This window comes from Rhinoderma darwinii, chromosome 6 (assembly GCF_050947455.1).
Source record: "Rhinoderma darwinii isolate aRhiDar2 chromosome 6, aRhiDar2.hap1, whole genome shotgun sequence".
Lineage (NCBI taxonomy): Eukaryota > Metazoa > Chordata > Amphibia > Anura > Rhinodermatidae > Rhinoderma > Rhinoderma darwinii.
Genome location: NC_134692.1, coordinates 2,942,648 through 2,960,432, shown reverse-complemented (window position 1 = coordinate 2,960,432; position 17,785 = coordinate 2,942,648). Strand labels below are relative to the sequence as shown.

At 39.9% G+C, this 17,785-nt stretch overlaps 1 protein-coding gene across 6 annotated transcripts in view; it reads right to left on the bottom strand.

Moving 5' to 3' along the window:
• Positions 1 to 17,785, bottom strand: part of MYLK (myosin light chain kinase) — a 177,597-nt gene that overhangs the window by 75,393 nt on the left and 84,419 nt on the right. For 5 of the 6 annotated variants that reach the window (XM_075829025.1, XM_075829026.1, XM_075829024.1 and 2 more), the window contains 3 exons: positions 14,449 to 14,586; positions 13,150 to 13,347; positions 3,370 to 3,607 (listed from right to left, as the gene is read on the bottom strand). In XM_075829025.1, coding sequence (XP_075685140.1) covers positions 3,370 to 3,607; positions 13,150 to 13,347; positions 14,449 to 14,586 — 574 coding nt within the window. The remainder of the gene's footprint in view (positions 1 to 3,369; positions 3,608 to 13,149; positions 13,348 to 14,448; positions 14,587 to 17,785) is intronic. The other variant, XM_075829030.1, reaches the window with a different exon arrangement.

Here is a 17,785-nt window from a genome sequence, read left to right as displayed (position 1 = left end):
CAGCTGTCATAGAGACACCCAAGAGACTGCAGCTGTCATAGAGACACCCAAGAGACTGCAGCTGTCATAGAGACACCCAAGAGACTGCAGCGGTCATAGAGACACCCAAGAGACTGCAGCTGTAATAGAGACACCCAAGAGACTGCAGCGGTCATAGAGACACCCAAGAGACTGCAGCTGTCATAAAGACACCAAAGAGACTGCAGCTGTAATAGAGACACCCAAGAGACTGCAGCGGTCATAGAGACACCCAAGAGACTGCAGCTGTCATAGAGACACCCAAGAGACTGCAGCGGTCATAGAGACACCCAAGAGACTGCAGCTGTCATAGAGACACCCAAGAGACTGCAGCTGTCATAGAGACACCCAAGAGACTGCAGCTGTCATAGAGACACCCAAGAGACTGCAGCTGTCATAGAGACACCCAAGAGACTGCAGCTGTAATAGAGACACCCAAGAGACTGCAGCTGTCATAGAGACACCCAAGAGACTGCAGCTGTAATAGAGACACCCAAGAGACTGCAGCTGTAATAGAGACACCCAAGAGACTGCAGCTGTAATAGAGACACCCAAGAGACTGCAGCTGTCATAGAGACACCCAAGAGACTGCAGCTGTAATAGAGACACCCAAGAGACTGCAGCTGTCATAGAGACACCCAAGAGACTGCAGCTGTAATAGAGACACCCAAGAGACTGCAGCTGTCATAGAGACACCCAAGAGACTGCAGCTGTAATTACTGCAGAAGGTGCTCCACATTGTCCTGTCTCGGGGGGTGAAGACTTCTGCACATTACACGTCTGTATTTTTTGTATTATTGTTGTTTGGATCACAGAAGGTCGTCGTGTAATCAAAAGCTACAAACACAAAAATCTATTTTAATTCAGGACTGTACTGCAAAAAACAGGGACAACACCAAAGGGCTGAATACTCTAACAAAGAGGGAGATACTTTTACAAGGGGCTGTGCGGGAATTTAGCTGAACTCTGAAAATTCCCCACTGACTGTTCACATGAGAATATGTTGTCAAACAGCTCCTGTATCTCAGCTGCCTAGACCTTTATACGTGCGGGGGGGTTGGGGCGCCGCTGATCACGCTCATGTTCTGCAGCATCTTCACATTTAGCATCTTAATAGGATTCGTGATTGACAAGAAGAAAGCATGAGATCCTCCTCCTCCTCCTCCTCGACATACAGAGGACTCAGAAGTTTTATTCAGCCCCTGAATTTTCCACTGAACAAAAGCAGCGCCGCATCCTGCGAGGAAAGTCGCCCCCCTCCCCCGCTCGCGTTTATATTAAAAACTTAAAAGTGTGGCCATATATGGTGCTGAGAACGTATTCCTGTCTGTGTAGAGGACATGCCTGCGGGCAAATGCCTCCGTCACAGGGACCAGCACCTTCAAAGAGAGACGTGGAACATAATGGATCACTAATGTTTTATCGCACGGGGCCGCCGCGCCGCGCACAATCAATACCATATTAAGTTCTTTTCCAGCACATTTTCCGGCCTGAAAGTACAAACAGCGAAGAATCCCAGCCCTGTATATACGAGGACTTTATATCCTGGGCGATCCCCCCCCCCCCCCCCCGCATTCTATAGGAACAAATTACCCTAATTATAAATACAATATAACAAAAAACATAATAGCGCAAAATTCTCATCTATAACCCCGCGTGTTCTCTACATTTCCTGACCGGTGAACCCGCCGAGCGCAGGGATAAGGCACTTTCTATTCTCTAATTATTAAAGAACATTTAAAGGGGACGTCCACTTTTTGCGAAACCTCTTAACCCCTCCCTCATTCCTCCCTCCCCTGAGCAGCTGACAGAGGCCCCTCCTACTAAGAGCCCAGATTTCACAGATCTCTGTTTACATGGGACTGATGGCTGCTCCGTGGCTCTGAGGCTCCAGATGATGGAGGGGGCAATTGAACTTGTTAAGTGGATGGACACGGACCAGCGACTATGAAGTGGAAGATTCAAGCAGCGGCTACTCCCGGGGGGGTTTTCTGCCCCGATCAAGAGATTATCTATTCCCCTTCACTTCCACCTATGTGGGCGGGGTATAGCGAGCGTCACACAATGGTACTAGACAGGTTGTCACTTCCTTAAAGGGATTGTCCATTCTTATGTAAAAGTATTTGAAGACGTTTTTCTTACAAAAATATATAATCAGGACAGGAGAGTGATTTCTCCTGCTGCTGTGTTTAGCTCACAGAGGATTGTCTAGACTGATACAATCTAACAAACCCTCAGCTGTGAAAAGTATTAGGTCAGGATTGTTTTTGAATGTTTCCATTCACTGGAAGCAAACAGATATATATACAACTGGTACTAACCCAGGTCAATGTCCATAGTGTTGAGGCACATTCATAGTGCAGTAAATGCATAAAATGGAAAAATTGGGGGAAAAAAATGTAAATCCTATTTTTGAAAGGACCGGATGTCACGTCCCCCTCCCCCACAAACCCAAGTTTACAATTAAAACTACCAATAATATCAGTGTATTCTAATAATTACTACAGAACCCCGAATATATTACAGATTGTCATGTGACGTTGCATTTCTGTCGTCCGGATATTTCATACATTGCCCCATAAACCGGGGTGCAGGAGAGGAGACACCCCAGAAAAGACTGATGACCTCGTGACTATGACGTGTGAGGATATCAGGGTTTGAAGACGGTCATGAAGTAGGAGCCCTTAATTCTAATCATTAACCAGTCACATATGGACAGGCAGGATGTGGATGAACTGAAATACTCTGTGCTGCTCTTTGTATTTTAATGTACTGAATGGCAACGTAATGTTCTGTCTTTGGGTAAACTGAAATACTCTGTGCTGCTCTTTGTATTTTAATGTACTGAATGGCAATGGAATGTGATAACTCTGGTTCCTCGCCTCTATGTGCAGCAGGTTCCTGATGATCTTCTTTTTCTCACTTTTGGTTTAGATTGCTGCAGTTTATAGGATTATGTCCTTCTAAACTGCAGCTAATTTGCATAAGCAGAGTTGCAGTGTAAAGCATGGAGGAAAGCACGAGGTGGAAATCTGAGCATACAATGAGACAAAAGGAGAATTTCTGACTACCTTATACTCCAATAGGCAATGCAGCTGAGCTGGAGTCCCTGATCATAGCTGTGCCCTTATGGGGAGAGATCCCCCGGGTCGCTGACAATAAGGTGACCACAAACACAAGACAGGAGTGCGAGGAAGTCACGAATCGCTGGAGGATTATAAACCACTTCTGGGAGTTGCATTTTTTGCTTTTTTCTTTCTCAGCTAGAACACGATGAACCCTGAACTAGAACACAAACATCGGAGCTACGAGGATGCAGTTATTGGATGTCGTCAGAGGGGGCGCTCTTACTTCAGTTGGATTTGATACATTCCGGCGTCTTCCTCTTGAACGTCCCTCAGGATCAATGTGAAGACGTCTTCATTCTGCAGGACGTCACAGCCGCTCAGCTCACGGCCGTCCTTCATCCAGTGAACGTCAGGGAAGGGATCTCCGGCGATCGCACAGGACACCAGTGCGCTCTGCCCAGGCGCCAACACCATAGATTTCGGTTTGCTGATGAACCAGGGCTGAGTCCCCTCCTGCGGCTCTGACACCCCAAAAAACAAATCACATTAAAAGAGGAAATCCCAACGTATCCACAGAACGTACCATAATAGATGCGGGTCCCCCCTCTAGGACCGCACGTAACTCCGGAACAGGGGTCCCCAACTACCGTCCTGCAAAACGCGCCAAAAAACGGTTGAAAATGTCTCCCATTGATTTCAACAGACGTTATTTCCCACCAAGCAGAAAAAAATGTCTCGCAGGAAAAAGAAGCGACATGCCATATCTTCGGGCGTTTACGCCTCTGATCTCCCATTGACATCAATAGAAGGCAGAGAAAGCGTATCTCGCTGCGTTTTATGCCCGCGCCACTCAATGGCCGCGGGAGAGAAACGCTGCGAGAATCAGCGCGCAGGCAGAGCAAAATCTGACTCAAACTTCCAAACTGAATTTTGAGGCAGATTTTCCTCCTGAAAAAAACTCTGTGTGAACCCGGCCTGACAGTGATTTACAGCAGGATCAGACGTTACATTGTAGCAAACATGAAATCCTATTCACACAATGCGGCTGAAAACGGAGAGAATACTGTGTATTGTGTATTATACTGTGTATTGTGTATTATACTGTGTATTGTGTATTATACTGTGTATTGTGTATTATACTGTGTATTGTGTATTATACTGTGTACTGTGTATTGTGTATTATACTGTGTATTGTGTATTATACTGTGTACTGTGTATTATACTGTGTATTGTGTATTATACTGTGTATTGTGTATTATACTGTGTACTGTGTATTATACTGTGTATTGTGTATTATACTGTGTACTATACTGTGTACTGTGTATTATACTGTGTACTGTGTATTATACTGTGTACTGTGTATTATACTGTGTATTGTGTATTATACTGTGTATTGTGTATTATACTGTGTATTGTGTATTATACTGTGTACTGTGTATTATACTGTGTATTGTGTACTATACTGTGTATTGTGTACTATACTGTGTACTGTGTACTATACTGTGTACTGTGTACTATACTGTGTATTGTGTATTATACTGTGTACTGTGTACTATACTGTGTACTGTGTATTATACTGTGTATTATACTGTGTATTGTGTATTATACTGTGTACTGTGTATTATACTGTGTATTATACTGTGTACTGTGTATTATACTGTGTATTGTGTATTATACAGTGTATTGTGTATTATACTGTGTATTGTGTATTATACTGTGTACTGTGTATTATACTGTGTACTGTGTACTGTGTACTATACTGTGTATTGTGTATTATACTGTGTATTGTGTATTATACTGTGTACTGTGTACTATACTGTGTACTGTGGATTATACTGTGTACTGTGGATTATACTGTGTATTGTGTATTATACTGTGTACTGTGTATTATACTGTGTACTGTGTATTATACTGTGTATTGTGTATTATACTGTGTACTGTGTACTATACTGTGTATTGTGTATTATACTGTGTACTGTGGATTATACTGTGTATTGTGTATTATACTGTGTACTGTGTATTATACTGTGTACTGTGTACTATACTGTGTATTGTGGATTATACTGTGTACTGTGGATTATACTGTGTATTGTGTATTATACTGTGTACTGTGTATTATACTGTGTACTGTGTATTATACTGTGTATTGTGTATTATACTGTGTACTGTGTACTATACTGTGTATTGTGTATTATACTGTGTACTGTGTACTATACTGTGTACTGTGTATTATACTGTGTATTGTGTATTATACTGTGTATTATACTGTGTACTGTGTATTATACTGTGTATTGTGTATTATACTGTGTATTGTGTATTATACTGTGTACTGTGTATTATACTGTGTACGTACCGTGTATTATACTGTGTACTGTGTATTATACTGTGTACTGTGTACTGTGTACTATACTGTGTATTGTGTATTATACTGTGTATTGTGTATTATACTGTGTACTGTGTACTATACTGTGTATTGTGTATTATACTGTGTACTGTGTACTATACTGTGTATTATACTGTGTACTATACTGTGTATTGTGTATTATACTGTGTATTGTGTATTATACTGTGTACTGTGTATTGTGTATTATACTGTGTACTGTGTATTGTGTATTATACTGTGTACTGTGTATTATACTGTGTACTGTGTACTATACTGTGTATTGTGTATTATACTGTGTATTGTGTATTATACTGTGTACTGTGTATTGTGTATTATACTGTGTACTATACTGTGTACTGTGTATTATACTGTGTACTGTGTATTATACTGTGTATTGCGTATTATACTGTGTACTGTGTACTATACTGTGTATTGTGTATTATACTGTGTATTGTGTATTATACTGTGTACTGTGTATTATACTGTGTACTGTGTATTATACTGTGTATTGTGTATTATACTGTGTACTGTGTATTATACTGTGTATTGTGTATTATACCGTGTACTGTGTATTGTGTATTATACTGTGTATTGTGTATTATACTGTGTACTGTGTATTATACTGTGTACTGTGTATTATACTGTGTATTGTGTATTATACTGTGTATTGTGTATTATACTGTGTACTATACTGTGTACTGTGTATTATACTGTGTATTGTGTATTATACTGTGTATTGTGTATTATACTGTGTATTGTGTATTATACTGTGTACTGTGTATTATACTGTGTACTGTGTATTATACTGTGTATTGTGTATTATACTGTGTATTGTGTATTATACTGTGTACTATACTGTGTACTGTGTATTATACTGTGTATTGTGTATTATACTGTGTATTGTGTATTATACTGTGTACTGTGTACTATACTGTGTACTGTGTATTATACTGTGTATTGTGTATTATACTGTGTACTGTGTATTATACTGTGTATTGTGTATTATACTGTGTACTGTGTATTATACTGTGTATTGTGTATTATACTGTGTATTGTGTATTATACTGTGTATTGTGTATTATACTGTGTACTGTGTATTATACTGTGTACTGTGTATTATACTGTGTATTATACTGTGTACTGTGTATTATACTGTGTATTGTGTACTATACTGTGTATTGTGTATTATACTGTGTACTGTGTACTATACTGTGTATTGTGTATTATACTGTGTACTGTGTACTATACTGTGTATTGTGTATTATACTGTGTACTATACTACATAGTTACATAGTTACATAGTTACATAGTTAGTACGGCTGAAAAAAGACACATGTCCATCAAGTTCAACCAAGGGAAGGGAAAAGGGAAGGAAAAATTTCTACACATAGGAGCTAATATTTTTTTGTTCTAGGAAATTATCTAACCCTTTTTTAAAGCATCTCCTGTCCCTGCTGTGACGGCTCCTGCGGTGTCTACTGTCCCTGCTGTGACGGCTCCTGCGGTGTCTACTGTCCCTGCTGTGACGGCTCCTGCGGTGTCTCCTGTCCCTGCTGTGACGGCTCCTGCGGTGTCTCCTGTCCCTGCTGTGACGGCTCCTGCGGTGTCTCCTGTCCCTGCTGTGACGGCTCCTGCGGTGGCTATTCCATAGATTCACAGTTCTCACAGTAAAGAAGCCTTGTCGCCTCTGCAGGTTGAACCTTTTTTTCTCCAGACGGAGGGAGTGCCCCCTTGTTTTTTGAGGGGGTTTTACAAGGAACAGGATTTCACCATATTTTTTGTATGTGCCATTCATATATTTATATAAGTTAATCATGTCCCCCCTTAGTCGTCTTTTCTCAAGGCTAAATAGGTTTAATTCTTTCAATCTTTCCTCATAACTTAAATTCTCCATGCCCCTTATTAGCTTCGTTGCTCTTCTTTGTATTTTTTCCAACTCCAGGGCATCCTTTCTATGAACTGGAGCCCAGAACTGAACTGCATATTCTAGATGAGGCCTCACTAATGCTTTGTAAAGTGGTAATATTACATCCCTGTCCCGCGAGTCCATGCCTCTTTTAATACACGACAATATCCTGCTGGCCTGTGTACTGTGTATTATACTGTGTACTGTGTACTATACTGTGTATTGTGTATTATACTGTGTATTGTGTATTATACTGTGTACTGTGTATTATACTGTGTACTGTGTATTATACTGTGTACTGTGTATTATACTGTGTATTGTGTATTATACTGTGTATTGTGTATTATACTGTGTACTGTGTATTATACTGTGTATTGTGTATTATACTGTGTATTGTGTATTATACTGTGTACTATACTGTGTATTGTGTATTATACTGTGTACTGTGTATTATACTGTGTACTGTGTATTATACTGTGTATTGTGTATTATACTGTGTACTGTGTACTATACTGTGTACTGTGTATTATACTGTGTATTGTGTATTATACTGTGTATTGTGTATTATACTGTGTATTGTGTATTATACTGTGTATTGTGTATTATACTGTGTACTGTATATTGTGTATTATACTGTGTACTGTATATTGTGTATTGTGTATTATACTGTGTATTGTGTATTATACTGTGTACTGTATATTGTGTATTATACTGTGTATTATACTGTGTACTGTATATTGTGTATTATACTGTGTACTGTGTACTATACTGTGTACTGTGTATTATACTGTGTATTGTGTATTATACTGTGTATTGTGTATTATACTGTGTATTATACTGTGTATTGTGTATTATACTGTGTACTGTATATTGTGTATTATACTGTGTATTGTGTATTATACTGTGTATTGTGTATTATACTGTGTATTGTGTATTGTGTATTATACTGTGTATTGTGTATTATACTGTGTATTGTGTATTATACTGTGTATTGTGTATTATACTGTGTACTATACTGTATATTGTGTACTATACTGTGTACTGTGGATTATACTGTGTACTATAATGTGTATTGAGTATTATACTGTGTACTGTGTATTATACTGTGTACTGTGTATTATACTGTGTACTGTGTATTATACTGTGTATTGTGTATTATACTGTGTACTGTGTATTATACTGTGTATTGTGTATTATACTGTGTATTATACTGTGTACTGTGGATTATACTGTGTACTGTGTATTATATTGTGTACTGTGTATTATATTGTGTACTGTGTATTATATTGTGTACTGTGTATTGTACTGTGTATTATAATGTGTACTGTGTATTATAATGTGTACTGTACTGTGAATTGTGTATTATACTGTGTACTATACTGTGGACTGTGTATTATACTGTGTACTGTGTATTATACTGTGTACTGTGTTTTATATTGTGTACTGTGTATTATACTGTGTACTGTGTATTATACTGTGTATTGTGTATTATACTATGTAGTGTATTATACTGTGTATTGTGTATTATACTGTGTATTGTGTATTATACTGTGTATTGTGTATTATACTGTGTATTGTGTATTATACTGTGTACTGTGTATTATACTGTGTACTGTGGATTATACTGTGTACTGTGGATTATACTGTGTACTGTGTATTATACTGTGTACTATACTGTGTATTGTGTATTATACTGTGTATTGTGTATTATACTGTGTACTGTGGATTATATTGTGTACTGTGTATTATATTGTGTTTTATACTGTGTATTGTGTATTATACTGTGTACTGTGTATTATACTGTGTACTATACTGTGTATTGTGTATTATACTGTGTATTGTGTATTATACTGTGTATTGTGTATTATACGGTGTATTGTGTATTATACTGTGTACTGTATATTGTGTATTATACTGTGTATTGTGTATTATACTGTGTACTGTATATTGTGTATTATACTGTGTATTGTGTATTATACTGTGTATTATATTGTGTACTGTGTATTATAATGTGTACTGTGTATTATACTGTGTACTATACTGTGTATTGTGTATTATACTGTGTACTATACTGTGTATTGTGTATTATACTGTGTACTGTGTATTATACTGTGTACTGTGGATTATACTGTGTATTGTGTATTATACTGTGTACTGTGGATTATACTGCGTATTGTGTATTATACTGCGTATTGTGTATTATACTGTGTATTGTGTATTATACTGTGTACTGTGGATTATACTGTGTACTATAATGTGTATTGTGTATTATACTGTGTATTGTGTATTATACTGTGTATTGTGTATTATACTGTGTACTGTGTATTATACTGTGTATTGTGTATTATACTGTGTATTGTGTATTATACTGTGTACTGTGTATTATACTGTGTACTGTGTATTATATTGTGTACTGTGTATTATAATGTGTACTGTGTATTATACTGTGTACTATACTGTGTATTGTGTATTATACTGTGTACTGTGTATTATACTGTGTACTGTGGATTATACTGTGTATTGTGTATTATACTGTGTACTGTGGATTATACTGTGTATTGTGTATTATACTGTGTATTGTGTATTATACTGTGTATTGTGTATTATACTGTGTACTGTGGATTATACTGTGTACTATAATGTGTATTGTGTATTATACTGTGTACTGTGTATTATACTGTGTATTGTGTATTATACTGTGTACTGTGTATTGTGTATTATACTGTGTACTGTGTATTGTGTATTATACTGTGTACTGTGTATTGTGTATTATACTGTGTATTGTGTATTATACTGTGTACTGTGTATTATACTGTGTACTGTGTATTATATTGTGTACTGTGTATTATAATGTGTACTGTGTATTATAATGTGTACTATACTGTGTATTGTGTATTATACTGTGTACTGTGGATTATACTGTGTATTGTGTATTATACTGTGTATTGTGTATTATACTGTGTACTGTGTACTATACTGTGTATTGTGTATTATACTGTGTACTGTGTATTATACTGTGTACTGTGTATTATACTGTGTACTGTGGATTATACTGTGTATTGTGTATTATACTGTGTACTGTGTATTATACTGTGTATTGTGTATTATACTGTGTGCTGTGTATTATACTGTGCATTGTGTATTATACTGTGTATTGTGTACTATACTGTGTATTGTGTATTATATTGTGTACTGTGTATTATACTGTGTATTGTGTATTATACTGTGTACTGTGTATTATACTGTGTACTGTGTATTATATTGTGTACTGTGTATTGTACTGTGTATTGTGTATTATACTGTGTACTGTGTATTATACTGTGTATTATACTGTGTACTATACTGTGGACTGTGTATTATACTGTGTATTGTGTATTATACTGTGTACTGTGTATTATACTGTGTACTGTGTTTTATATTGTGTACTGTGTATTATACTGTGTACTGTGTATTATACTGTGTATTGTGTATTATACTATGTAGTGTATTATACTGTGTATTGTGTATTATACTGTGTATTGTGTATTATACTGTGTATTGTGTATTATATTGTGTACTGTGTATTATACTGTGTACTGTGTATTATACTGTGTATTGTGTATTATACTGTGTATTGTGTACTATACTGTGTACTGTGGATTATACTGTGTACTGTGTATTATACTGTGTACTGTGGATTATACTGTGTACTGTGTATTATACTGTGTATTGTGTATTATACTGTGTACTGTGTATTGTGTATTATACTGTGTATTATACTGTGTACTGTGGATTATACTGTGTATTGTGTATTATATTGTGTACTGTGTATTATACTGTGTATTGTGTATTATACTGTGTACTGTGTATTATACTGTGTATTGTGTATTATATTGTGTACTGTGTATTATATTGTGTATTATACTGTGTACTGTGTATTATACTGTGTATTGTGTATTATACTGTGTATTGTGTATTATACTATGTACTGTGTATTGTGTATTATACTGTGTATTGTGTATTATACGGTGTACTGTGGATTATACTGTGTACTGTGTATTATACTGTGTACTGTACTGTGTACTGTGTATTATACTGTGTACTGTGTATTATACTGTGTATTGTGTATTATACTGTGTACTGTATATTGTGTATTATACTGTGTACTGTGTACTATACTGTGTACTGTGTATTATACTGTGTATTGTGTATTATAATGTGTACTGTGTATTATATTGTGTACTGTGTATTATACTGTGTACTATACTGTGTACTGTGTATTGTGTATTATACTGTGTATTATACTGTGTATTGTGTATTATACTGTGTACTGTGGATTATACTGTGTATTGTGTATTATACTGTGTACCGTGTATTATACTGTGTATTGTGTATTATAATGTGTACTGTGTATTATATTGTGTACTGTGTATTATACTGTGTATTGTGTATTATACTGTGTACTGTGTATTATATTGTGTACTGTGTATTATACTGTGTACTATACTGTGTACTGTGTATTGTGTATTATACTGTGTATTGTGTATTATACTGTGTATTGTGTATTATACTGTGTACTATACTATATATTGTGTACTATACTGTGTACTGTGGATTATACTGTGTATTGTGTATTATACTGTGTACTGTGTATTATACTGTGTATTGTGTATTATAATGTGTACTGTGTATTATATTGTGTACTGTGTATTATACTGTGTACTATACTGTGTACTGTGTATTGTGTATTATACTGTGTATTGTGTATTATACGGTGTATTGTGTATTATACTGTGTACTGTGGATTATACTGTGTATTGTACTGTGCATTGTGTATTATACTGTGCATTGTGTATTATACTGTGTACTGTGTATTATACTGTGTATTGTGGATTATACTGTGTATTGTGTATTATACTGTGTATTGTGTATTATACTGTGTATTGTGGATTATACTGTATATTGTGTACTATACTGTGTATTGTGTATTATACTGTGCATTATATTGTGTATTATATTGTGTACTGTGTGTTATATTGTGTACTGTGTATTGTGTATTATACTGTGTACTGTGTATTATACTGTGTACCGTGTATTATACTGTGTATTGTGTATTATACTGTGTACTGTGTATTATATTGTGTACTGTGTATTATACTGTGTATTGTGTATTATACTGTGTACTGTTTGTTATACTGTGTACTGTTTGTTATACTGTGTACTGTGTATTATATTGTGTACTGTGTATTGTGTGGCAGCGCTCAGTAAACAGTTTTGTAAAGCAGGAATACCTGCACCCTCTGCCGTCCTGACCGCTCCTTCACTGTTGTCAAGCTCATTTTGTGATGTTGTCAGCGACCCTGCGGTTGGGATTGATGCTTCCCAGCCGGATGATGTCATTGTCCCGGGCACCTCGGTTATGTATGTGGGAGGTTTCTGTGGCTGTTACACTGTTATGGGGGTACCTGTATCTGTCATTGTTATGGGCATCTCCAGGTGGTATTTTAGGAGGTTTCTGCGGCTGTTACACTGTTATGGGGGTACCTGTATCTGGCATTGTTATGGGCATCTCCAGGTGGTATTTTAGGAGGTTTCTGTGGCTGTTACACTGTTATGGGGGTACCTGTATCTGGCATTGTTATGGGCATCTCCAGGTGGTATTTTCGGAGGTTTCTGCGGCTGTTACACTGCTATGGGGGTTCCTGTGGTTCGCTCTCTTATGCAGTAACTTTTGACCACCACTTTAGTCGTGTGGCGTATTTTCCCTGGCGTGCTGAATCTACATTCAGTCTCACCTTGCACAGTCAACGTGGCCTCAGTCCGGGCTTGTCCCTGGCAATTCCACGCCTCGCAGGTGAACTTCCCGGTGTCCTCAGGAAACACCTCCTGGATGTACAGGGAGAAGACGCCCCCGCTGCGCTCAAGGTGAAAGTCTTCCGTCTCCTGAATCTCTTTACCGTTATGGAACCAGAGAATCTCCGCCGGGGGCCGGGCTTAGAATCAAAGTAAAGAACATTGGTGGAGAATTGTCGTGTCCTCCGGGACCAATCACAATATTATCGGGCAACACAATAAAGAGCAAATCACCCAAAAATAAAAGGGTGACCCGGGTACAAGTCCATGCAAAACCCCACAATATTCCATAATGAGTCCTAATCGCCTACACAGACGCTGGGTGACAACCACCATTACAGCAATCATAGGGGTGGTCACCCAGCTTTTCATAGAGCCTGAATGGAATATAAAATATCCCCCTCCGTCCTACAGCCCTGTCTGTATAACTGTCAGTCTTCACTGGTCTTCTGTATGTGAACCAGAGGGCTCAGGATGAACAGAGCGGCTGATCCCTGCCATAAAGGGGAGTGCTGCAATACATGGCATAAAACATGGGATCCTCTCCAGTAATGGGGCATCTGAGGCTGCAGTCTACGGGGCCACTGAAGGAGATCTTTAAATTACTCCGTTTCACCTTCTACAGAGTAATGTAAAATACAGTTTTTTATTATATACTTTATCTTTTTATTGTTATAGCAGAGACCAGGTAAAAAAAATCTCCCGCTAATGGAGTTTAACAGTTTCTTGGTGTAGTCAGAACCCCCATTATCTGTGTGCAGTGGTCTGCTCCACAATGATGCAGTCAATTGAAAAGAGATGTGTTATGGAACAGACCACTGCACACAGATAATGGGGGTTCTGACTACTTAGAGGCACAAAACTCAGTTACCTGGTTTGTTGCTGGTTTAGTTTTTTTTTGTTTTTATTTTGGGGGGGGGGGGGGTGTTTCTACTGCTACATTAAATAGAAGTAAAAAAAATACAAATCCCTTTATTTTACAAAAAGGTGGACTAGAAATTAAAGGGGTATTCTGGGACATAAAATAATCACAAAATTCAGAACTAATGGTGTCACATGACTACATGAAAGTGATGTCATAAGGATGAGGTCATGGCAGTGGCTTTGTTTACACAGGACTGCTGGCACAGCAGGGAGAGGGGGTACACTGGAGATATATTGAACAGTTAATGTCTAGAAACCGTTTCACAGAAAAGCAGCAGCGACAGAGAGTGAGTCGCACAGAAACACAGGGGAATTACCTGTCACTTCTACACTCATCACAACCTGACTTCCGTCCATGACCTGGAGATCACTGAGACCTTTCACAAAAACCGGAGCACAACTGGCGCTGGTAGTCGTCGTTCTGGAACCTTCCAGTTTTCCAGGTGACTTTCTTTCTATAAAGACAAAAGGGAACAGGAAGAGTCACCAAGACGTTACAGGGAAGCCACAGTGTCAGGATGATAACCCAGATGTCTCTCCGGATTCCTTACTTTGATTGTCTGATTGGTTATCAGGAAATGCAAGGGCCAGGATTACATAGGAGCTAAAAGGGTGAAACCAGATTATTGAGCCTTCTGCCTGTAGTCTAGCTCCTTGCTGCCTCTAGAAAACCTATTGCCGCTTATCTGTTTATGGAACTTGGATTGTTTTCTGACCACGTCTCTGCCTTATTCTATAAACTGTTGCTGCTTCACTGTGTACGGCACTTGGATTGTTTCCTGACCGTGTCCCTGCCTCGCGCTACAACCAACCCTAGTCAGTTACTTGACTACTCTTGTTATTGCCCCCCCCCTCCAGCCATATCGTTTTAGCCACTCGATTCTGAATCTGCTACAGACCTTGACAATCAGAGGAGCCACTAAGGAGTCACAAAGCAGACACAGAATCACCATACAGGAGCCACAAAATCGCCATACAGGAGCCACAAAATCACCATACAGGTGCCACAAAGCAGCCACAGAATCACCATATAGGAGCCACAAAGCAGCCACAGAAATCACCATACAGGAGCCACAAAGCAGCCACAGAATCACCATACAGGAGCCACAGAGGAGTCACAGAATCACCATACAGGAGCCACAGGAGGAGTCACACAGAAGAGTCACAAAGCAGCCACAGAATCGGCATACAGGAGCCACAAAATCGCCATACAGGAGCCACAGACTCACCATACAGGAGTCACAAAGCAGCCACAGAATCACCATACAGGAGCCACAAAGCAGCCACAGAATCACCATACAGGAGCCACAAAGCAGCCACAGAATCACCATACAGGAGCCACAAAGCAGCCACAGAATCACCATACAGGAGCCACAAAGCAGCCACAGAATCACCATACAGGAGCCACAAAATCACCATACAGGAGCCACAGAGGAGTCACAGAATCACCATACAGGAGCCACATAATCACCGTACAGGAGTCACAAAGCAGCCACAGAATCACCATACAGGAGCCACAGAATCGCTATACAAGAGCCACAAAGCAGCCACAGAATAACCATACAGGAGCCACAAAATCACCATACAGGAGCCACAAAGCAGCCACAGAATCACCATACAGGAGCCACAAAGCAGCCACAGAATCGCCATACAGGAGCCACAAAGCAGCCACAGAATCGCCATACAGGAGCCACAAAGCAGCCACAGAATCGCCATACAGGAGCCACAAAGCAGCCACAGAATCGCCATACAGGAGCCACAAAGCAGCCACAGAATCACCATACAGGAGCCACAAAGCAGCCACAGAATCACCATACAGGAGCCACAAAATCACCATACAGGAGCCACAGAGGAGTCACAGAATCACCATACAGGAGCCACAGAGGAGTCACACAGAGTCACAAAGCAGACACAGAATCACCATACAGGAGCCACGAAATCGCCATACAGGAGCCACAGACTCACCATACAGGAGTCACAAAGCAGCTACAGAATCGGCATACAGGAGCCACAGACTCACCATACAGGAGTCACAAAGCAGCCACAGAATCACCATACAGGAGCCACAAAAGCAGCCACAGAATCACCATACAGGAGCCACAAAGCAGCCACAGAATCGCCATACAGGAGCCACAAAATCACCATACAGGAGCCACAAAGCAGCCACAGAATCACCATACAGGAGCCACAAAGCAGCCACAGAATCACCATACAGGAGTCACAAAGCAGCCACAGAATCACCATACAGGAGCCACAAAGCAGCCACAGAATCACCATACAGGAGCCACAAAGCAGCCACAGAATCACCATACAGGAGCCAAAGCAGCCACAGAATCACCATACAGGAGTCACAAAGCAGCCACAGAATCACCATACAGGAGCCACAAAGCAGCCACAGAATCACCATACAGGAGCCACAAAGCAGCCACAGAATCACCATACAGGAGCCACAAAGCAGCCACAGAATCACCATACAGGAGCCACAAAGCAGCCACAGAATCACCATACAGGAGCCACAAAGCAGCCACAGAATCACCATACAGGAGCCACAAAGCAGCCACAGAATCACCATACAGGAGCCACAGAATCGCCATACAGGAGCCACAGAATCACCGTACAGGATTCACAAAGCAGCCACAGAATCGACCATACAGGAGTCACAAAGCAGCCACAGAATCACCATACAGGAGCCACAAAATCACCATACAGGAGTCACAAAGCAGCCACAGAATCACCACACAGGAGCCACAGAATCACCATACAGGAGCCACAAAGCAGCCACAGAATCACCATACAGGAGCCACAAAGCAGCCACAGAATCACCATACAGGAGCCACAAAATCACCATACAGGAGTCACAAAGCAGCCACAGAATCACCATACAGGAGCCACAAAGCAGCCACAGAATCACCATACAGGAGCCACAAAGCAGCCACAGAATCACCATACAGGAGCCAAAGCAGCCACAGAATCACCATACAGGAGTCACAAAGCAGCCACAGAATCACCATACAGGAGCCACAAAGCAGCCACAGAATCACCATACAGGAGCCACAAAGCAGCCACAGAATCACCATACAGGAGCCACAAAGCAGCCACAGAATCACCATACAGGAGCCACAAAGCAGCCACAGAATCACCATACAGGAGCCACAAAGCAGCCACAGAATCACCATACAGGAGCCACAAAGCAGCCACAGAATCACCATACAGGAGCCACCAAGCAGCCACAGAATCACCATACAGGAGCCACAAAGCAGCCACAGAATCACCATACAGGAGCCACAGAATCACCGTACAGGATTCACAAAGCAGCCACAGAATCGACCATACAGGAGTCACAAAGCAGCCACAGAATCACCATACAGGAGCCACAAAGCAGCCACAGAATCACCATACAGGAGCCACAAAATCACCATACAGGAGCCAAAGCAGCCACAGAATCACCATACAGGAGTCACAAAGCAGCCACAGAATCACCATACAGGAGTCACAAAGCAGCCACAGAATCACCATACAGGAGCCACAAAGCAGCCACAGAATCACCATACAGGAGTCACAAAGCAGCCACAGAATCACCATACAGGAGCCACAGAGGAGTCACAGAATCATCATACAGGAGCCACAGAGGAGTCACACAGAGGAGTCACGGAA